Source organism: Diadema setosum, chromosome 14, assembly GCF_964275005.1.
Source record: "Diadema setosum chromosome 14, eeDiaSeto1, whole genome shotgun sequence".
Lineage (NCBI taxonomy): Eukaryota > Metazoa > Echinodermata > Echinoidea > Diadematoida > Diadematidae > Diadema > Diadema setosum.
The window spans coordinates 23,496,016-23,520,206 of NC_092698.1; the positions used below are offsets into that span (position 1 = coordinate 23,496,016).

The 24,191-nt window shown below is 38.9% G+C and overlaps 1 protein-coding gene across 1 annotated transcript in view; it reads left to right on the plus strand.

Moving 5' to 3' along the window:
• The first annotated feature begins 11,055 nt into the window (after nucleotides 1-11,055).
• LOC140238224 (atrial natriuretic peptide receptor 1-like) overlaps nucleotides 11,056-24,191 on the plus strand; it is a 39,671-nt gene continuing 26,535 nt past the window's right edge. Inside the window, exons 1-3 of the mRNA XM_072318160.1 lie at nucleotides 11,056-11,473; nucleotides 21,443-21,588; nucleotides 22,257-22,412. Coding sequence (XP_072174261.1) covers nucleotides 11,071-11,473; nucleotides 21,443-21,588; nucleotides 22,257-22,412 — 705 coding nt within the window. The 5' untranslated portion in view covers nucleotides 11,056-11,070. The remainder of the gene's footprint in view (nucleotides 11,474-21,442; nucleotides 21,589-22,256; nucleotides 22,413-24,191) is intronic.

Consider the following 24,191-nt stretch of genomic DNA (forward strand, 5'->3'; position numbering starts at 1 on the left):
AATCATAACGACAATAATGACTAATCATGTGTAAATACCTTTGAACAAATCATTTGATCAAATTGCATCACCGTTTGTAAGATTCATTTTGAATTCAATTGAACTACGTGCCCTTGGTCTTGTAATCTAGGGCTTCATCTATATGATAGTCTGTCATCAAAATAGTAGTATAGCACACAGTGGCGTACCGTGGGTCAAGACATTGGGGGGGGGGGGGCACCTCATGGCAGCAACATCAGAATTGCATAACGGTATAATTAAATGCTAGCGAGCAGAGCGAGCGAGCTTGAAATTTTCGACATTTTACAGTCCCCAAACTGCTGTTTGTAGCTATATATAATAATATATTTGCTTTGGAAATTAAGGGCGTTGCACCGGGCGCAACTGCTGGCAGTTGCTGGCAGTAACATGAATGGCATAACGATTAAATGCGAGCGAGCGAAGCGAGCGAGCTTGAAAATTTTGTCATTTTACAGTCCCAAAACTGCCGTTTGTAGCTATATATTTTCGCTTTGGAAATTATTGGGAGGGGGCGCACCGGGCGCAACTGCTGGCAATTACTGGCAGTAATGCCCCAGTCACATAGACATCCCGGACCACCCCGGACCACCCCGGATCTGATCCGGGGTGATCCGGGGAGAGATCCGTGTTGACGCCGGGGACATCCGTGTATGTCCGGGGACATCCGGGGACGTCCGGGATGCCAACACGGCAACTTTTGGATGTCAAAAACATCCGGCGTCATCCGGGGATTGCCGTGTTGGCAGAGCAATCCGGGGTGGTCCGTGTGGCTGCCGTGTAAATGCCGGGAAGGTCCGTGTTGATGCCTGGAACGACCGTGTAGGTGCCGGGAGTATCCTTTACCCAGTCCATCTCTCTTTTTTTTTTCCACATCAAGATCACACGGACCCACTCGACTTCCCTATAAATTGGGGGAGATTTCAACTTCATCTCACTTCTCTCTGCTGCCACAGGAGCTGTATCCATGGATGACGAGATGAGATCGAAGTTGCTGAGCTGACAACTTGAATTGCGAAAGAATCAAATTGAGAATTGCCAAGAGAACATGCAGTTCTATTAAGAGGAATTCAAAGTTTTATGAATATCGGTTTTGAAGTGGTCGAGATATCCAAAATAAAGTAAAAGAAAGCGGTCCTAACAAAATATGATGGCCCATCTACTTTTATTTGGACTTCTTTCTTTCACTTTATCTGGTACATCTCAGCCATTTCTGAACCGAATTTCATGAAATAAACTTTTAATTCCTCTTAAAATTGTATGCTCTTGGAAGTATGTCGTATAAATGGATTTCGATTATCTTGCAAAAAGTTAAAACCTGAATCCTCATCTAAACCAGAACTGTACTATCCCGTAGAATTATGGCATAAACAGAAATTGCAGTCAGATATACGTTCCAAATCCATTATATTTCTGCTTTGTTGTGGTGTTTGTGTGTGTGTGTGTGTGTGTGTTTGTGTGTTTTGTAATTACAATAACTTTTTGTCTGTAAAAATCAACTTACCGATATTTTAAGGGCTAAAGTCTGGTACTCGCCTTATGTTGTCAACTTCACAGCAAACGCGACTACATGAACGGTCTATCTGTGTTCATTATAATTTTGCATTTTATCTCCATAAAGGTAAAAAAAAAAAATCAGGTTTTTGAATCGCATGTTTCAGTGATCGGGGTTTGATGTAAATCGGTATTTAAATGTGTCCGTGAACATAAATGCTTTGTCAGATACGTTACCATCGTTTATCGTTTCTTGAGGCTTAATTTATTACAGACAGGTACAAGGGAAAATTGAATTCATGTGTATTATTTGCATAGAAATCTTTTCCGATTTCATTTTTACTGTCTTTCGTGTAATTACAAACTTTCTGAACTATATCAAAAAATTATAACCATATTAAATTATTGTTAATTTATGTTTGTTTGGTTCTCGTATTTCATGTATATCTCAAAGTTTTATTGATATGATTGAAGATTTATCTAATCTTCTATCTATGACGAGACCATTCTTTACGATTAGAAGTGCGGTGTTTTAACTGAAATAGTCACATTGTGATGTTCTTACAAGTTCAAATCAATTTATTGGCATGATTGGCGTTGGCTCTGAAACGTACACGCTAACGGAACTTCTAATACGTAAGATACGTTACCACACTGGTCGTCTTCTGATCCAATTTTCTAAGATGCTACCTCTGGTAACGTATCTGACATGTGGTTTTAACATGACTTAGTAAAAAAAGGACTCTGCGTTTGGAAATGTTTCTAGAAAAAAAAAATGAGTGTTCAAAAATCACCCATTGATTGTTTTGTGTTCCTACAGGATTAAATTTTCTGAATTGGTTAAAAATGAATGAAATCTGTGATGTTTATTTTTTTTTGGTCACATGTAGGCCCTACAACTGTAATTACACACTTTTTCGGAGAATGGTCCATACGTCTCCTTTAAAGATGAAACATAATCAGTTTAATATGTGATTTTTTTTTTTGATGATTTACTAAAAAAGCAAAGGCGATGTTGACGTGTCGAGAACGAGAAGACGGATGAAAATTCAACATTTGCTCGCTTTTTCGTCTGCAGGTGTGGCATGTGTGTAACTGCCGTGTTGGTCCGTGTTGCTGCCGTGTTGGTCCGTGTAGACGCCGTGCTCTGCCTGCATGGACCGTGTAGATGCCGGCTTTGTCCGGCATGGTCTGTGTTAGCGCCGTGTAGATGCCGTGTAGATGCCGTGTTAGTCCGGCCTCATCCGTGTAGCTGCCGTGTTGATGCCGTGTGTACAGTCATTAAAGGACAAGTTCACCTTCATTAAGATAAGGGTTGAGAGAATGTAGCAAAATTAGTAGAACACATCAGTGAAAATTTGAGGAAAATCAGACAATCCGTTCAAAAATTATGAATTTTTGAAGTTTTTGTGCAGTCACCGCTGGATGAGAAGACTACTGCAGTGTATGATGTCACATGCGTACAACAATATAAGGAAAATATAAAGAGAATTTCACAAAATTTCATCTCTTGAAAAAAAGTACACATTCCCTTGACTCGTTACTGACATATGTTATGGGTAATATTATTCCCATTGCCTTTAGAAAGAGGCAAGTCAGGTGCTCTTGTATTATGCGAAAAAAGTGAAAATATGTTGAATTTTCCTTACATTTTCTTTATACTGTTGTACTCATATGACATCATGAGCCTTAGCAGTCTCCTCATCCAGCGGTTCCAACACAAAAATTTTAGAAATTAATAATTTCTGCATCGATTGTCCAATTTTCCTCAAACTTTCACTGATGTGTTCTCCTAATATTGCTGCATTCTCTCAATCCTTATGTTTATGAAGGTGAACTTCCCCGGATAATAGCACGCATGATCCGGGGATTGCCGTGTAGATCCTTGAGCATCCGTGTTTATATGTGACTGGGGCTTAACATCAGGAGAATGACATATAACGGTTGAATGCGAGCGAGCGAAGCGAGCGAGCTTGAAATTTTTGACATTTTACAGTCCCCAAAATGCCGTTTGTAGCTATATCTTTTCGCTTTGGAAATTAAGGGGAGGGCGTGCACCGGGAGCAACTGCTGGCAATTACTGACAGCAACATCAGGAGAATTGCATAACGATTAAATGCGAGCGAGCGAAGCGAGCGAGCTTGAAGATTTTGACATTTTACAGTCCCCAAACTGCCATTTGTAGCTATAATTTTTCGCTTTGGAAATTAAGGAGAAGGGGCGCACCGGGCGCAACTGCTGGCAATTGCTGGCAGTAACATCAGGAGAATGACATAACGATTAAATGCGAGCGAGCGAAGCGAGCGAGCTTGAAAATTTTGACATTTACAGTCCCAAAACTGCCGTTTGTAGCTATATTTTTCGCTTTGGAAACTCAGGAGGGGGGGGGGGGGCGCACCGGGCGCAACTGCTGGCAATTATTGGCAGTAACATTAGGAGAATGGCATATAACGGTTAAATGCGAGCGAGCGAAGCGAGCGAGCTTAAAAATGTTGACATTTTACAGTCCAAAAACTGTCGTTTGTAGCTACATGTATTTTTTTTCGCTTTGGAGGGAGGGGGCGCCCGTAGCGCCCCCTAGATCAGCCACTGGTAGTCAAGGGTGTTGGTTTATGTTCATGATTGGGGGAGTATGACCAGCGAGGGGGCGTCGAAGTGACCAAGCGGGAAAAGGATGTCCAAAATCTGCATTTTATATAGAGCATCCCCTAATTTGTTTGCGTTTGTGAGTGTGTGTGTTTCATATAGATGTAAAAGTTAGGAAATAGCCATGGTCAAGTCTTATTATTGGCAATGCAAGGCATTTTTAATATAGACTAGTATGTAAAGCAACATGGCAAAATCAATGATCAAGCTTTGATAGCAAATGCGCACAACCTATCAAACATCACATTGCGTAACATTGCAGCGACTCTTTTTGCCATTCCGATGTTCTGAGTATACTGCGCACATCCTGCTTATATTCAAAATGCCAACCAGGAATCACGCTGAATCACAATCTTTTGTCGTCTCCGGGCTTTTTGAACAATGTTTCAGTATAACTATAATACCTGATCACAGATTAGTTGAATCAAGTAACTGGAAATAAACTCACTGTTTGCGACGTTTCGCCAATTATCAATTGGCTTCTTCGGGCGAATGAAGCTCCCGATGATGGAATGGCCCTTAAATAGTGCGAGATTGTGCAGAGCGCACTGGACCTTGTCCAGCGCGCGAAAGACGGCTTGGGATTTTGCGAACGGCCCGGTCCCACGTGTGCGATAAATTGAAGCGGAGACCTCCTCTCTTGTTAAGTGTAGGTCTCTCCACACGTTCCCAGATGGCTTCCTTGACGCCCCTCTCAAACCACCTGGATTCGAAGCCAATTGATAATTGGCGAAACGTCGCAAACAGTGAGTTTATTTCCAGTTACTTGATTCAACTAATCTGTGATCTTGTACTTCGACTGGATGAATGAGAAGAATTTACATCAGTCTAACTATAATACGTCTTTAGTTATATGGTTAAAAGAAATCTTAGAAAAATATCTTTTTTCTTGATCATCCTTTCATGTCGATTTCAAAATCAGTTTACTAACCCTTGAATTACCATTTTGGTAGGTTTTTTTTTCTTTTTTTTTTTCTTTTTTCACCAGCGGATGGGGGGGGGGGGGGGCACGTGCCCCCCTACGCCACTGACGTGACTGATAGCACAAGAGATATCTTCAAATTGCGTGAAAAAAATCTATTCTAACAATAATTTTGATCCTTGACAATCATGTTTTCAACAATTTTTTCTTCTTATTTACCAGCTGTATTTACATGGTTTTATTTCATATCATTTCATTCCATTTCATTTGTTTATATCAAATAGGATAACATTCAAAACAACATGAAAAGCATGTAGTAAACAAAGCAGTAAAGCAACTCCCGTCACAACAAAGTCCGCGGGACCGGCAGTTTTCTTTTGTTATACTATCGAAATTTCGTTGTAATCAAACAAATACAGTGTTTCTTTGGGACTGATTGACAAATTATCCTACATCGACGTAAATAAGCACTGAATTGATCAGTGTTTTAGTAGTAGCCATGATAAAAAAAGATTGTCAATCAGTTGCAATGAAAAACACCTCGACGGAAGAATTTCATGAATTTGAATAATTACGCAGTACCCGCTGCATGCTATAAGGATTAGAACCAGCACTTGCTGTCGGGCGAAAGCTCGGTGGTCTAGTGGAGATGACGCCTGTCCGGTGTTCAGGAGGTCGTAGGTTCGAATCGTGCTCGAGTATGTACGCCTATGATTTTTTTTTTTTTTTATCATGGCTACTACTAAAACACTAATCAATTCAGTGCTTATTTACGTCGATGTAGGGCAATTTGTCAATCAGTTGCAATGAAAAACACCTCGACGGAAGGATTTCATGAATTTGAATACAGTGTTTAAAGATATAGAGACAATTATTTTAGAGCCTGATTTTTGCTTCGTTGAGACGAAATGTCGTTATAACCGTGTTAGTTTTAACGGGAGTACACGGTACATATATTGTTTATGCGCTAACTTTTGATGGTCATCGTTGGCCATGGCGCTTAAAAAATACGAAAAAAAGGATGCTCCATGATGATTGAAAAAGTAATTTTATATGTCTGAAGTGAAGCAAAAATAAAAGAATACAAAACAACAACACACAAAAAGCCCCGTTGATATCATACTCGCACTAATGATAATAAGGATCTATGACAGGAAGGCAAGAATAACAAATGAATATAGCCCAAATTTTAAGTGAGTTTCTTTTTTTCTTGGTTGTTGTACATGTTGTATGTAAATAAAGAAGCACATTGCTTGATAATAGTTGGGATTCTATTCTACATTTTAAGAAAGCATGGTATCATATTACTTGTAACGTATAACAACAAGCAGCTTGAGTTTTTGTTGATATCATGTGAAATGTATGGCAGATTTACTTTTTTAAACAGAGGGGTTTGATGAGAATGTGCTCTTGACTTTGCAAAGTGTACACTTATTGTAATTATTATATGATAATCCGTGCGTATATTATTCGTATCATGCATGGTATACCTTATGACTGACACTTCTTGCAACATAGATGGATGAATAATGTATATCATGTATTATCTTTTTTATGTGACGGACAGATGGAAACACAGTGTTCTCGGTTCCTCTGGTGCGCCGAAGACGAGAAAGCAAGTTGTGAAATCCCGTCTTCTCGATTTCTCGGACCCGAAAAGGCGAGGAAGCGAGATGTAAGACCTCGTCTTTTCGGCCCCGCTTCTCTGTTCCTCGGGTGCGCCGAAGACGAGAAAGCAAGTTGTGAAATCTCGTCTTCTCGACTTTTCGGATCCGAGAAGGCGAACATATAAGATCCCCTCTTCTCATATTCCTCGGGGCAACTCCCCCCCCCCTCCCCCCCCAAAAAAAAAAACAACAACAACAACAACAACAACAAAACAAAACAAAACAAAACACAAAAACACAAAAACACAAAAAACACAAAACAAACAAACAAACAAACGAGAATCTTCACTGTTATGATGGAATTTACCCCTCTACAGCAGTCGATATGAACATGGTGAAGAGTTGAACTTTCTTGCGCCTTCTAATGCTACCCGCCTTTGAATCGATAAGTGTATATACACTTATCGTGTATATAAGTGTATATACACTGGGACAACAAAATTACCTTCGCTGTCAGAGACAGAATGGCCCCATCGATCACGCACTTGGTTGCTAAGTAACGTTTACGGCTTGTAAGTGACAGAAAGTACCGTACACTTTATTGTAGAATCGGTCTATTAACGGAGTTGATGAAGTCAAATACAAAATGCGAGTAAGAAAAAAAATACATTGAAAATTGTCATGACAAGTCTAATTCAGCAGAGAATTACGAAATATCGCAATTCACACAGGTCCATCCTACGCAATCGATACGACTTTAAACACCTTAGCTCTTTTTTTTTTCGTGTCCATCACGATACGGCCTCGTGAGTACAAACACACGTCCAAATGTTCAGCCGCTATTTGCGCATGATTAATAGATATCTAAACTTTCAAAGACAACTAGTGGAGGGGGGGTCCAAACTTGACATTGAATGATGATATAAATTTACCATATATGCCACATGCTTATATTCCACCAGGCATCGAGCATGTGTCGATATTGATGTCTGAGGGGAAACCAAACCTTTCATCACGAGTTCCCTTCATTCTAAAGGTTAAAGTGAATCAAGAGAATGGAAGTCTGAGCGAAATCGTATAAGGAATAAGGATTTAAATAGCCATTACTGCAGAGTCGTGTATATGATATAACTTTTCTTTTATTTAGCACATCCATTTTCTGTAGTCAAGTGGTTCCATGGTCAACTTTATATATATTTTTAGAACATACGCTCAAGATCGACTTCACACAAAAGATAATTTTGATAACAAGAGCAGTGAATAAACAATCAAAACAAAACAAATACACGTAAAGAGCACCAGGCCAGTTGAACGCAATTTTCATAAATTTGATTAGTGCTTTCTAGTGATGTCAATTCTGTTTTGAATGCTGCACTCTCCCTGTACGACAGTTCGGAGTTAGCTCATGGGCACACTGGTACGAATGACATTTTTCTTTCTCAGTCGGTTAGGGACACTTCACTCGTTTTCAGAGCGACATAACACATAAGCGTCAAATATACGTCACAATTTATGGGACTCGTCATTCCTGTTCAAACAAAGAATGAACTTGTGTAGACCAGATGACCAGAATGATCCGTCAATGAACACTTGGGAAAGCATCCATTTCATTATTTTACATTGGATGTTTAACAATCTCTTTCTACTGATATTGACAAATAACACTTTTGCTGTCAGGTGGATGTGCTAGCAAGCAACATTTATAAGGATAACATGAAATGTCATTACATCACAGATGCGTATATCCCAGTGAATTTACAAACCAACATGCTTGTTGGCACGAATGCCCTTTTATCTGCTCATGCGCAAAATGGAACTCCAAACTGGCTTATTCCATGCCTGACCGTCTTTAAACTTTCTTTGATTTCCCATAATTGAGATGTTGACAGGGAATTCAACTTTGATGAGAATATGGGGCTTCCTTTGAGCCGAAGAATGGTTTCATTTTGTTATATCATCTTGAGATAGTAAGTCTCAAAAAGAAGGAATTAAAGTGTATGTGGAGTCTGGTGAAGTGAAGCATTCTTTTTTTCTTTTTTTTTTTTGGTTCTGTCACGTGACATGAAAGGCATTATTCACCATTTGCAGATAAAACAAAAACCCAGCTTTACTGCTTCAAAATAATTCAAAATGTGAGTTAGGAATAGAAACAACAAATGTAAAAATGTTAATCAGTATAATTAATGTTAAGTGTTGTTAAATATACAAAATGTTAACAATGGCTATTATAGAATTGTTTCTAGACTTAACTGTCTACAGTTATGGTTTACTCAGAAAAATCGAGATTTCTCTTTATATTTTAGGCTTTCTGGCAAAACTTTTGTAAGGTATAAATATGTGTAGGTCAGGTGTATCACAAAACACCTGACCTACACATATGCATTAACTGTGATAACTAAACACATTTTCAAATCACTGTTCCCAATGGTAAACAATGCCTTTAACCTTCCAAACTTCATCTTGAGTTGAATTTGAGTTGAGTTGAGTTGAGTTGAGTTGGGTTGAGTTGAGTTGAGTAGAGTAGAGGTGAGTTGAGTAGAATTGAGTTGAGTAGAGTAGGGTAGAGTTGAGTGGAGTGGAGTGGAGTTAAGTTGAGTAGAGTAGAGTAGAGTTGAGTTGAGTTGAGTTAAGTTGGATAGAGTAGAGTAGAGTTGAGTAGAGTAGAGGTGAGTTGAGTAGAATTGAGTTGAGTAGAGTAGAGTAGAGTAGAGTTGAGTGGAGTGGAGTTAAGTTAAGTTGAACAGAGTAGAGTAGACTTGAGTTGAGTGAGTTAAGTTGAGTAGAGTAGAGTTGAGCTGAGTTGAGTTGAGTTGAGTTTATTTCACCACCGGTCACTCACTTGCCCTCCTACTTTCCCTCCTCTTCTTCTGTGTCTGTCCTGCATGTTCTCCGGATACATCTTTCAAGTCTTATTGCAACTACACATAACTAGAAGGTAGAACTTGCAAGACAATTAATCATAATGGACCAAATGAAGAATTCGCACCGCAGTTGTTGCGTATAAGCACGTCGAGAGTGATAAGGGACCAGATATTGGCTGATCGGAGATGGGTTTACGTAAAGAGCCACTTTGGCCTTTCATCTTCTGCTTCACAAGGCTGGTAAACCTGGCTGGCCTCGATTTTTTTTTCTAGATAAGATCTCATTAAAACGCGCTTTCGTATCTTGCTTTTATCATGTTCCAATGTGCGATGTGAAGAAACTTACCCGAGACAATAAGTATGGACACCCAGCTGCTAACGCCATAAAGGAATCGTCATAATATGCCAATTGTTTCGCGTCTTTCTCATTGAGACGGGTGGTGCTTTTTTTTTCTTCAAATTGTGTAGTTTATAAGTTCGATGTCACTTATATACTGCGACCACTGCACCGAATCATCAGGAGTACAACGGTTGTTAGGTACACTGTATTGCCGAAGATGTAATCCTGCCGGAAACTTACATTCAGTTGGCCAACAAAGGAAACTTTAGACAAGGAGCATAATATAAGGATTTTGGGCAAAAAAAAAAAGATGTTCTGCAGCAACCTTTGCATTTTGTCAAGGATTGCAAGATGATATTTTCATGCTCCGCATTTTCTGACATTCATCAGTATTTCATAAAACAAAAAAAATGCATTGACAGTATGATTGTTTGGTGGTTTTTTTTCAAACTTGAAATCTACCTTGGTTTTCTCTGTTTCTCTCTGACAGGAAAGATGTTTACGCCCTGTGTTGCAGGTTTTGTTCAGTTTCTTACTTGGGTACTTCTTCAATTTTCAGCATTGATCGCGGGTAGACGTATAATTGTCCGCGCGGTGATTGACATTATTCAACGGTCAAGAGCATTAATGCATTGGAGAATAGAGCTGTTCTTTATGTATAGATTGCAATCGGCTTACAGCAGGTCTCGTACGCATCAATTCAATGACTAACTTTGGTGTAGTTTCCTCGGAAAAAAAAAATAATCCAGCCAATAGCGAACTGCATCGGAGAGACCAGTGTCTACTATATTGCAGAGCAAAACTTCAATAATAAGACATACGTAATAATTCTAATGCAAGCCCCCCTTGAGACACGAATTGCTGAGGACAAGATGATGACTAGAGAAGGGAACTCACAAATTATTCAGTTTTGCTCATAGAAGGGTGTGCTGGCGGAACAACATGAGGGGTTCGCTGTTGATGACAATTTTGTTATCCATGTGCTTGGTGTATTCCGGAGTGGAAAGTATTGACATATTGGTGGTGGGACTGCTGAGCTCTTTCTACGAGACCCAGTCCAAGCCCGCCGTCGAGCTTGCCTTGCTGAAGATAGAAGAAGATGTCCGAGCGGGTCTACTTGGCAATTTCACCATCATCTTTCAAAAACACGAGTCCTACGCCTGCTGGGGCGTGTACCCGAGAATGAGCTCAGCATGGGCTGCGGAGGCGTACCGCACGAGGAAAGTGGCCGCCTTCTTCGGACCTTCTTGCTCGGGGGCTATGGAAGCGGTGGCCGAGCTCTGTGCAGCCTGGAACATCCCCGTTCTCAGTGGACATTCTCCAGCCTTTGAACTGGGCGAAAAGTACCGCTTTACAACCCTCACGAGGACCTCGCTCTTGGCAGAGCAGTGCGCCCATGCCGCTAGAGAGATCATGATGTACTTTAAGTGGAAAACCTGCGCCTGGCTTTCTCAATCTGTGTACGGCTATTATGGCGCCATTACCCAAGGCATCGACGCCTCAGACTACAGCTTTGATCTCTTCCTCACGGCAGATTACGAACAAGTTGAAATGGCTCTGGAGGCTGCTATGGTAGAAGCAAGGAGTAAGTAACACCAATGTAGCTCATCACACCAATTTAATCATGAAGACTCATACTATTTCGATCTTCATCTATGTCACTGTCACCATCAATGAGAATACTTCTCTCAATGTCTTAACAACACTTACAGATATATAACCACTTACCTTGCAAGGGGAAAAAATTCATCATCACATACATCTATTGATACATCTTACCAAAGTCAGAATCACTGAGAGTAAACGCCATAAATTGTGTCAAAGTGTACAAATAGAAGCGATAAAAGTGTGGTGTCTATCGCCCAAACCTAGGATGATTCCTAAACAAAAATATGGGTGATAGATTTTGATTCGATTATCGAAAAAGATGGAACCAATCCTTTGCTCCGAGGCAACTCCACCAAGGACCAAGTATTACCCGCTTCCTCTATTGAATTTTTCGCCCCACAGCTCGAGTCGGTATTGAAGATGATAAGAGGTTATGTATGTTATATAGGTTTTGAGGGTGGATACCAGAGCATCAGGTAGGACTCTCTCAGCCCACATTTTCTTAATTGGAATTTGTACGTATCTCCTGATTAAATTGAGTTAACTGGTTGATTTTGAAAAAGAATAGCAATTACATCATGTTTCATCATGTTAGTGCGGGTTACAAGGTAATGTATATCTTAATATCTTAATGTATATCTTGATATATACATTATATATATATATATATATATATATATATATATATATATATACACTATAATTATGTCTTCCTTATATTACAAGGAAGACAGAAGCAATACAACAATTTGAACGTTGTTTTCGCTTGGAGTATAACGTACATGTATGTAGGAAACTGAAATCTGATATCTTTCTTAATCAATTTCTTGATTTCCGGCATTCGCAAACATTTGAGTTACAGGATTAGCAACTTCAAGCTTGTCAGATCACACCAGAGCCTATTTTGATACTCAAATCAACTTGTCAAGTATTCTCAGGCAGTACGTCTTTCATTTCCATGATTTCTACATATCAGTCCCGCAATTCTGAAGTTTCCTTTGATAATATTCTTCTTGAGTTTCTTGTAATTTGTTTTGCCTGATTTCTGAGATATTTGCATTTCTCCAAACTTTCATGGAGCTTACCACCACCTGTTTGACCTTTGTCCTTAGATTTTCTCTTCAGATCGTTGAACTTTTTCTTATGGTAATCACTATCTCTGGCAATATCAACTTATTCGCTTTCTATCCAAGGGGAGCTTTTTAGCTTCTCACGTATATACAGAAATAACGTGGGCACGTTTGGCAGCGATAATAGATACTGTCTTTGAATTTATCCCAACACCCGTTCTACCTCATCTCGTTGTGGAAAAAAACAAACAAAACACTATCTCACTGGACATTTTGATATGTCTTTCACATAATCTTCTTAACCTGTTAACACTACCAAGAAAGTCTGTACGATCTAAATGAAAAACAAATTAGGCTGTAACTTTTGGGCTAGATCCCAATGCCCGTTCCGATACCAATTAGGATTGAATAGACTAGTGAAACACTATCTAGTGTGTCTTGGATTTCTCTGTGTTCAAAGAAAGTGAACCTGATGCACAGATGATACCTCTTTAAGAGATGCAATAAGGGGTTGTTCTTGTTGTAACCTGAATTACCTTGGCGAAGTCGAAAATGGAACACAAAGGTATTCACTAGAGTCGACAAAGGGTGTGTGTTTTTTAACATGGTTCACTTCAAATCTCCCAGATAAATAACAGTGTGAAAGAATACATCTAATCTAGACCTGCTTCCATATAGGGACTCTTTCAATTAGTCCCTCTTCTTGAGGGGGTCGGTCTATTTCTCTTTCTTAGCCGATGTGTATTATTTTACAATATTTAACATTAACTGAGCCAATTTGATTTTGTAATTTATCTTATTTCATGAACAAAAACCCAGTTCCACGATTGCAATCGTACGAGGGAGAGCAGGGTTGGGTTGGCCGTCGATATCTCATGACTCTGTAAAGGAATGTATAGTTTGGAATTCTTTGTTACTTCGTTATCAGTGATGTGCTCTAAAGTAGAGCCACTGTTGTTTATTTTGCTTACTTTTTCTCACCTTTTTTTTTTTTTGGCGTTCATGTCTGAATGTCTAATTCTCGCGTTTATTGGACACCCCAAGTGTGCATGTTGTTATAAGGAAAGCCATATGTTTGCAATTCTTATTTAACGCACCATAGTATCATTCTTGTCATAACATTTATATAAGCATATGTATCTCTACTCACATAATAATTTACCTACGGAAAATTATGTCATGCGTTATCGTACCGATGTTCACATTCCATTCGTACTTGCAGTACCCATTACCTTTTATTTGCTCTCCTGCTATTTGCACTTGTGAAATCCATGCATTGGTGCTAAAGTATTTTCCCTCGTTTTTGCAGAAGTATGTTATTCCAACATCGGCAACAACTGCTCAGGTGCAAATTATGTGTCTCAAAAACAAAGATATTTACCTACAATTTTGTATCCGGTCAATGGCAGCCTTTTTGTCTAGTACTGCTGCATATGCTCTCATATCTGTCAACGAAAATATTCTTTAAAAGAGGATGATCTGCTCAGACTTTCATCATAACGAATCGTTGTAGATGACAAACCTTCTAAAGGTGATAGTTCTGTATTTATCCTAAATAAGGGGATTGGTGAAAATTCTGGTTTAATTTTTTTTTCAACCCCAGAACCTAATGAATTAAAACTTGATTTCAATCCACATGATAATCCAGCTCATATACGTTTTCTGCAAGTTACGGCTAAGAAATAGATCTCATTTCACTATCCCATTCTGGCCCAAATATTTTTTTCTCATTTTTATATAAAATAAATGAAGTTTAAACCAAATCATTTTTTCTACTTCTTTATTCACACAAAGTGTCATCGGCTTCAGTGAAACATGGCTACAGGAGATGTCACCTTCATTTTTATTTCATATTGATCGAGTTAAACTGATTACAAATAATAGATTGATAAATAACAGAATCTATTCAATCGCGTGCCAGGTCTTGTCTTTCGAGATACATGTATATAATATATTTCTCTTATGTTACATCCAACGTCCCCACCATGATTATCCCTATCTTTCCGTGCAAATACATAACCCGTTATATCACATCATCTAAAATTAACAGATTCATCGATCCATGTTTTTGTGAGAGTGTAAACAAATAAACGGATTTTCTCTATTATACAGTGCACTCCCATCATAACGAACAAGGATATCAACAAATTCTCATTAGAATGAAGTACTGAAGTTTTGCTAATTTCTGCAAAACAGTTCTAGTGCAGTGAATATGAATATGCAAATGAGTGACCTAACTATATGTCATAACCTCACAATTTTCCATTGAGAGTGTACAAAAAAAATGACGACAATTTAATGTTTCTGTCATTGAAGTCTGAAACATGATGTTATTCCTGGTTTAATAACTTCAGAATAGTGATCAGTTAGATATTCGAGGATTTGAGCCTCGCGCATAATTGGGTTTGAATGAAAAAAACTGGAAATTTCAAAGTTTTATGTACAAACTATATGGTAAGATGTGAGGGGATGACATGCTCACTTTGCCATTTTCATATTCATATTGACCGTTCAAGAACTGTTTCCCCCCAAACTAGCGAAACTTCAAAATGTCATAACTTCCTTATTTTGCATCTGATTTCGATCAAAATTATACTGTTGAACTCGTAATATTTTACTCTTTCTTATCAGACTAACGTACATTTGGACTGGATTTCCCATTTAAGGTTTCATCTGTATATCTCTATTCACTATGCTGTTCGGTTATAACGAACTTTCTTTATAACAAAAGCAAACCGCCGGTCGTTATAACGAGAGTACACTGTATATAATTTTCAGCATCTTTTCTTTTATTTACTGTGCCAATTTCTGACGTTGCGATGCGCAGTAAACAATCCCCTACCGTGCTAATTCGAGTTGTAACTGTCGCTCATTAACGTTTTTGTGTTATTGACTATACAATAGAGTCACTGCCTACAGTCGTACATCTTGACAATCGTTTGCATGGAATTAAAACCTATTTCTTTATCGCCCCAAAATATCGTTAACTACCGTGTGATAATGCATCACACGCTATGTATCCACACTGTCTGTGCATGAACAGGCTTTGTTGCTATCTTTTTTTTTTTTTACTGATTTGTTACATGTTACTCAACAACCCTACTGACTTAAATATTATCTGCAATAAAGGCGAACACAAAATAAAGATGCAAGAAATGATACGAATCAACATAACCCATTTGGGATTTTGAGATGTGATAATCTTATCGCCATGAAAATAAAGTGGATAGTTTGTAAACAGTAAAGAATTAGATTGGATTTTTAGATTCAATCTCCCAAAGCCTTTTTCCTTGGCAACTGTCACTTTTTCGCTGTTTGTTTGTTTGTTTGTTTATTTGTTTGTCTGTTTTGACAATGATCTTTCCGTCCTGTGTCCACACTCTGAATTTTTGCTTCTTATGCGTCTATTTATAGTATCCATTGGCGTTTAGAGCGGTGTTTATCAAGCTTTCACTACATTTTGTGAAGACTACCTTGGAGTTGCTGAAACGTAAACGATGGCGAATATGCTTTAAAACTTTCATTCCACATTTTGTGAATAACAGCTTTTAATGCTTTCCCTCCTTCTATATAAACCTATGTTTTATTCATTCATAATTCAGGATTTTTGTAAAAAGAGCGCGAGTGCGGCGCGACGGCGGTATACTAAGTACGCTCAGCTACACCTGCCGAGTTTCAGCCAATCATAGTTTCCTGCTATTAGCAGCGTTCAAGGGGTGGGTAGCTTGCTAAGGCTCTCGCCGATTGATACATTTTGCACTTGATAAAGCTCTTGCAGTTGTATGTTTCGACACAACTACCATTATGCCTTCTCATTCTCAGCTGACGATGTTTAAACGTCTGTAGGTGCTTAATAAAACAAAACATACCTAAAAGTTACAATACAAAATGAATCCTCGTCAGATGCTCAAGTTTGCACAGCTTCTTTTCGTGTCGTACACGTTAAGCGTAGAACTTGATATCCATGTTATTTACGGCGTCATACCTCAAATGAGTCAAGCCAACATCGGGCCGGTGATCGATCTCGCCGTTCGGAGAGTGCATCAGCTTGTGGAGGAGAGACACTACAATAATTTCTCACTTAAAATTCACAACCACGTGAAAAGTTGCTACTACGGGCTCCGCGAAGCTGGCTTCCTCGCAGCGGAGCTCTATTACACCGAACCCGACGGCCGGGTGGCCGCTTTCGTGGGCCCACCGTGCAGCGGACTCATGAGCAGCGTGGCAGAACTCAGCGCTAACTGGGGTGTCCCCGTTCTCACCGGCCTAACCAACTCTATCGAGGCATCCCAAAAGACGTACTACACGACTTTCACACGCACCGCAACGCTCCTGTCCGTAGGCTTCGGTTTGGCGGCGGAGACACTAACCCGCTTGTTTGATTGGAAACTGAGTGCTTGGATTTGGAGAGCAAGGAGTTACCAGTCAGTTCATGCAACTGCAGGTATGAAGAGTTTTGCAGAAGCGGGAATATCATATCGAGAGGTTATCCTGGAGAATTTTCAGTCTACTGAGGAAGCTGTATTAGACGCCATTGTCCAAGCTCGAGGTATTTGAAGTATATACATTTAGCTGTAAGCAGTCGTTTGGCCGCGTTGACTGTGATTTATGTTGGATTTTTTCCTGCGTTAATGATGCTCGAGGTTTAAGGAACAGGCGAAGAGAAAATGAATTGTTAACACGTTACCATCTTGCTAAACATAAATGTGTTCCATTGAATTTCTGCTTTTTGTAGTCACTCCCAGATGCTTTACTAAAATAAAAAGAGAAGATGATCTCCGTTCCTATGGACATGCATTCATAGATAATAATGTCTAGTCATCATTGTTCAATACAGTCAAAGACCAAAGGGAGAAGTGTAGTTCCGTTACAGTCAAAGTGATATTAGCGCCCATGAATTGTGTAGGTCAGTTGCATATACTGTACTGCCTCGTATAGGAAGCGAGGGAATAAAACAAATGCCCAATGTTAATGCTAGAGGAATTTTCTGGTCTTCATAAAGTTCAAAACAATTTCCAAGCTTCATTATCTAAAATTCCAATAAAAAATAATAATTTTCATCCACTTATTCATCAAAGAGCTACAATTGCGTGGACCACTAATGCATCCATTAAAAGGGATTGTATAGTTTTGGTTGAGACTTATCTGAACATTTTTAACATTTTTTGGTGAGACAATGAGAAACCTCTACTGAAATATGAAAAAGTATGTAATTCCATGAGGAATTAAACGTTTATTTTATGAAAATTGGTTTTGAAATGGCTGAGATATCCAAAACAGAGCGATTGTAATAAAATGTGGGGCCCAATTTGTATTATGATCATTTTGTTTTACTTTGTTTTTGGATGTTTCAGCCATTCCAAACCCGATTTTCATTAATAAACTTTGAATTCCTCTTAAAATGGTATGCTCTGTACTGTTTCATAAGTGTTTTCTTGGTATCTCGCAAAAAAAAAAATAATAATAATAGCCCAATTTCATCTTCACCAATACTGTACCATCCCTTTAAGATTTTGACTACCACTGCTCGGCACAGTTCAAGAGCAACTTCATGGATAAAGCCGACAAAATATATTCCACGTTTATTTTTTTTTCTCTCTAGCACTTCAGAACTTAATGTGCCACGGTGAGTTTTGTTCGTTATCACCCATAATCGTATTGGGAAAATATAACATTTTCATATCTACCTACGATAAAGACGACATCCACGACAAATACAAACTGGCAATTGCTCTTTCGTTCTTCTCAATTTTGCGATTCATAAGTTGACTTATACTTAGATTGTTTATCACTTCATTTTTATTGTGGTGTGACTTGCTATCTACTGAAAGTTACCTGACGTGTATTAACAGATTACGAAGAGTATTCTCGCTTAACAACGCACAAAACACCTAATTGCCCCTCTCCCTATTGGAACCTATCAATCTGTCAACAAATACGACCAAATTCGATATACAGTTATATACAATTACTTCATTTCGAGAATTCGTGCATTCGCAATGTCTGCAAATATCCCTTATCCTAAATCAAATCTGATATAAGGATATGCTAAAATGTGAAGCTTCTTACAGATGATTTGCAAATTTTATTAGATTGCGTAAGGGAAAGACTGCACACAGGGACATGAATGGGGGTGGGAGGAAGAGGCAGGGTGCAGTTGCCCTCCCCCCCCCCCCAAAAAAAAAAAAAAAATGTTGGGAGCAAATATGTAAGTTTGCCCCCCCCCCCCCCATTTTTCGAGATGTGGAAAGTTTCTTGCTTTTTTTTTTTTTGTATGAGATTATCCCATTATTTCATCTAAAATGTGCGCCAGATCGCTGAATTTCAATTCTGAAATGAAATATCACCCTCGAATGGGAGGGGGATACCCCCTCACACACTCTCCCCTGGCATAGACTTAATACATTTTTGATATATTATATACTTTTTAATCTATATGTTTAAAATATTTCAGCAAAAGTGTGCCCCAGACCTGTCACTCCAATTCTAAAATGCACTTAAGTTCCCTCGAGGGGATCGGTCTTCTTCCTTATACTCGGCTCTATAGCCCTTCCTTAATTTAGTTCCTCTTCATAGATTTAATACACTTTTTTGATTGACAATTTTGTATTTTTTGATATGACAACTGAAGGCCCGAAAATGCAAAATCCCCCTCGTGTTGGAGGAGGTATCCCCCTTCCCACACCCTCTCTCCGCTCGGTCGCTGCGCCCCCTATTAATTCGCTTAATTCACTCACACACTTGCCCACCTCGTTTTGCCCAACACCCTCCTCCCCAGCCCCAAACATGAAAACATATCGACGCCCTTGTCTGCACATATTTCATATATATAGTGCGTCTCTTTGATGCGGACAGGGACGGGGTCTTAATAAGTGAAAACAAAAGCAACAAACAAACAAACAAATTCACAGAAAAGGCACCATCAGTTTATTTTGTAATCAATATTCTCTGAAACCAACAGACATAATTGCATTGCCTGTGAATGAATATCACGATGAGCAATGATTCTATCTTCAATACCTTCTAAAACTGTTATTATGATGATTGAATAGTAAGTACAGTGTTATCGCCTACCAAATTTATTAATCAGTGCAATATATGTCCTTTTTGTTTTATCTGTATATTGCTTTCTTCATTCATTCATTGTTATGCCGGCATTCCAATATGGAATTCATTATTAGGCCGAAGCTCTACCATCAGTCCTTTGCCTTCCGTTCACCAATCGTACTTGATTTACAACAACTGCGGACTTGGCACCGATTATTTTTGAACTTTCGTCTCGTTAAGCAAACTTTCAGATGAAACAAATGCCGTCCACAACTTTTTTTTTTTTTTAAAGACAGACACGACAGAAGCATCTTTGTGAAGAACGTGCATCACAAATGGAAGCGCAGAAATCTAATTAACAAGCGGAATAGCAGTAACCTGTTACCTATGTAGGCCGAGATGCCAGGAAATTGAAGTTTTGTGCTAGCTCCGAGAGAAACACAAGATATGACAAATATGACGCGTGATAACTTGGCGCAATCTGGTCTCCCAGTGATTGACTCTCGGTTGTGAGTGGAAATTGACATTGGTATTTTTTTTTTATTTGAAGTCGAAGTTGCTCTGATTTTATGTTCCTTTCACTTTTCCGCATCAGTCTTCTTTTGTCTTCATCTTTTCAATTAATCATCTGTGTTCCCGTCAACAGAAAACCTATTCTCTGTTTCTCCGTGATAAACCTCGATGTATCACTCCTTGGAAACGCCATTTATTATGATATATCAGAACACGTCAGGAAAATAAAACAGTTGTGTTTCAACCTCTCCTGATTTTTGGGTCTTTTATGAAATAGATACCGTGTTACCAGGCACAATGTTTACTTCATTGCAATGTATTTTTTGTGTCTGCGCGACTTAATGCTGTCGTATCTCATCGACGTTTATACACGCATAAGTTACCGCTCTTTCAGGTTTATCACATCATTAATTGTCGCATTGCCGCTAGGGCACTCCTCGTCGATTGCCTTTTCCTCATTTTTTCTTTGCTGCTGTCTTTAATTTGTTGCGTTTATAAGCCTTTGTCTCCTATATTCGGTTAAACTCTGAACTTTGATTTCGTTGTGATTGTGTATTCATGTCGAAGGTGAATTGTGCCAAGTGGATTTTGTTAGAAGTGATTGTATTTGTTTTGTACCTCACGTTTTGTTGTTGTTTGTTGCTGTTGTTGTTGTCGTTTTTAGAAATTACTCCCATCCATACCGATATACCTACCTGATACAGGCCAGATAGGCAGAAAATGATGCCATCTATAACATGCCGATCAAGAGCATATTACATCAAAATATTTACATTACAAATTGTAATTTCAAATGCCGTGGAAACTTCTCACTTACTATTCACTCATAGTTAAAAGTTCCCACATAGCTATAAGAACATGTTATCACTTGTTTACCCTTTTTCCTTGATTTGTTTGATATCAAATGCTGCAATATTGCAAATTGTTAGGCCGAGAACAACCCAATCAGTGCCAATCGCCACACGGTACTCTGGCCATTCCTTCGAAACCATGTATTAGTTCGCCCGGTGTTCTGTGGAGACGATCTTGACCTATGTAGATTTTGTACCAGTTGGAAGTTGAAGGGCCTGCTAGATAAGAAATACAACAAATTTGGTATTAAGGTTGAGTATTGGGATTTTCGGTAACGGCCCTTGGTGCTGTAACATACAAATGTTTAGAATTATACGAGTTTTATTTTTCAACTGAGATATGTTTAAATATTATATTTCTTCAGAACGTTTTACGGTTTCATCTAGCACATACAGAGAATAAGACCTATTCTGTGACCTTTTTTTTTTTAAAGTTTCACTCTGCTTTCATCTTTTTCTCTGCAGTTATTTTCATGGCAGTTGACGGGGACACTCAGCGAGATATAATGTTGCACGCATTCGATTTGGGCCTCTTGAATGGAGACTACGCTTTCATCAACATCATTCCATTCAGAGACGAGCAGGTCTTCGGCGATGACTCTTGGGAAAGGGTAAGTGACAGAAACCTCTGTCACCGTGGCTTCATATATCAAAAAAGCACCTTTGTTTTGCACAAAGCAACTCCAACTTGCGTGCGTGCAGATGGATGTAAGTTTCTTTTTAATATTAGAGACAACGCCCTTCTTCGCATTCCCGCATTTTCCCCTCCCGCAATGTATGGTGGAAGAAGGTGGTATGATGGAGAACAATATTTTGAGTGCACAATAATGTTTTTGCAGATAATTTCCCGGCAATGAGTGACCGTAGACTTATAGAGATGAACGGCAAAAATAGAACGGTATACCGGGAAATTCTTTACAGGGGTAAAGTGTTAGTTTAATGCTCATTTTATCACACATCTTATTACAAAATCATCCCTTTAATATTTGAAATACAAGTGAAACTTCAAGACAGTGCTTCTGTCACTTGCTTGTTTGTTTGTGTAGGTATGTCTGCACGAACCGTCGAGACAAGTGGACACATTAACGCATTAACTGTTGATTCGTACTCTTTTTTTTTTCTATTAGATTCAATGACCCGTTATAGACCTATGTGGGCGTATCCACCGCACGCCTTCGCGTATGTTGGCATAATGTACTCTCTTTGTGTATGATTGTACGAGTGAACAAGTGTAGCTAATGATCTACTCATTATACTTTATGTCCTTAACCTCGTATAGGGAGATGAACGGGATGCAGATGCCAAACGAGCGTACGAAGCCTTGATGACGATACGCGTTTTCGAGCCAACTTCGGAGGTGTATCGTCAGTTTGAGCGCGAGGTCGCGGCGATACAAAGGCGGGACTTCAACATATCAGGCCAAGATATGGGCTCTGTAAGGACATCTCGCATCTCACGACATTCTGGTCGCAGATGTTGTTTACATTATAAAGCACATTGTTTTACGTTATTATGTAGTGTCGCACTGTCCCATATTTGACACACTTATGTGACAATATGAAAACGGATTTTTTTTTTTCGTGCTAAGTTAACGCTGAAGCAAGTACGATGCTTACTAAACATGCTAAAGGTCACATACGAAGGATACACGAGGGTTTGAATTTTTATCTTGAAGTTTACCCGAAGTACATGTGAAGGAAACACAATGGCTACCATGGCTACACGATGATTTTGCCACACCGCTCACGAAGTTGCTGGAGACTTACACACTCCACGATCATAATGTAAGATGGCTTAAGATGCCCTCGTGAATGCCGATGTTTATACGATCAGAGCCGAATTTGAACATCCCCTTTATCGTTTGTTCATCTTTGCTCGATTTTGGGACAATGTGACGTCTTTATTAATGATGAGTATGTAACATAGTCAAATCGTCATCATAGCCTCTGTGACTGGGGTTCACATCGACCCCCACAATGATTTATTCGTGATGTATGTTTTCATCTACACGTACATGTGTATATGTATATTATGTCAAACTGGCAATGCTGGGTTGATAGTGATAGCAAGGTCCAATGGGCAGTGAAGAACAGTGCTAACATGCACTTCAATGAAATTTGAGGAAAATCAGACAATCGGTTCAAAAATTATTGATTCTAAAAGCATATTGATTAAATCCATGCATCGCCATGGCCTGGGGTGATCAAAGGCTTCGGCAGTACAAAATATCACATAAACGGGGGGTAACGGTACAGAGAAATTGCAAACACGATTCCACAAAATCTCAACCTGCTGCTGACATAAGGCCCACACGTCAAGGATAATGTTTTCTCCCATGTCAATTTTGAAGGCGATAAATCATAAGTTTTTTTGGCATCATGCTTAAAAGATGAAAATATTAGTGGAATTCTTTCTCATTTGTTATATCTCTCTTCTACTGTGACGTGTACCTATGTACTGGCAATGGAGCTGTGTACTTCCGAATAGATATTACTGTCAAAACTATTACATGTATAATCATAGTCTGTGTTCCTAAAACTCTTTTTTTTTTTTTAAAGATGATGCACTTCCTTTGTTTAAAGGGATGGTATAACATTGGTTGAGGTGAATATTCAGCTTTTAACATTTTGCGAGATACTTAGAAACCACTTTATGAAATGTTAAAGAGCATACAATTCCAGGAGGAATCCAATATTTATCAGATAAAAATTGATTTTGGAATGGCTGAGATATCCAAAAGCAAAGTAAAACGACTCAATACTAATAAAAAATTTGGCACCATCTTTTGTTAAGATCACTTTGTTTTCAATTTCCCAGCCATTTCCGAACTCATTTTCATCAAATAAACTTTGAATTCCTCTTAGAATTAAATGCCATTTCACATATCATGGATGTTAATCATTATGTCTACGTGTAATTATAAAAAAAAGTAAGGAACCTGAAGCCCCATCTCAACCGAAAGTATACCATCTCTTTAACTCGCTTAATGTCCCCCTTGTCAGGAGATGATGAATCAGTGAGGCGTGTCATGTTGTGCAAATAACTTGCCCTTATTGGATGAAAAACCTCCCTTGCGGCAATTCACATCACAGTTCATTATACTATTATATTGACCATCATTCACTAATGAACTAAGCAATAAGCCGCGGTCTCAAGGGGTCGCGCCCGACATCGTTGGTGCACAGTCTTGTTGAGAAAAGAAATGTATAATGAT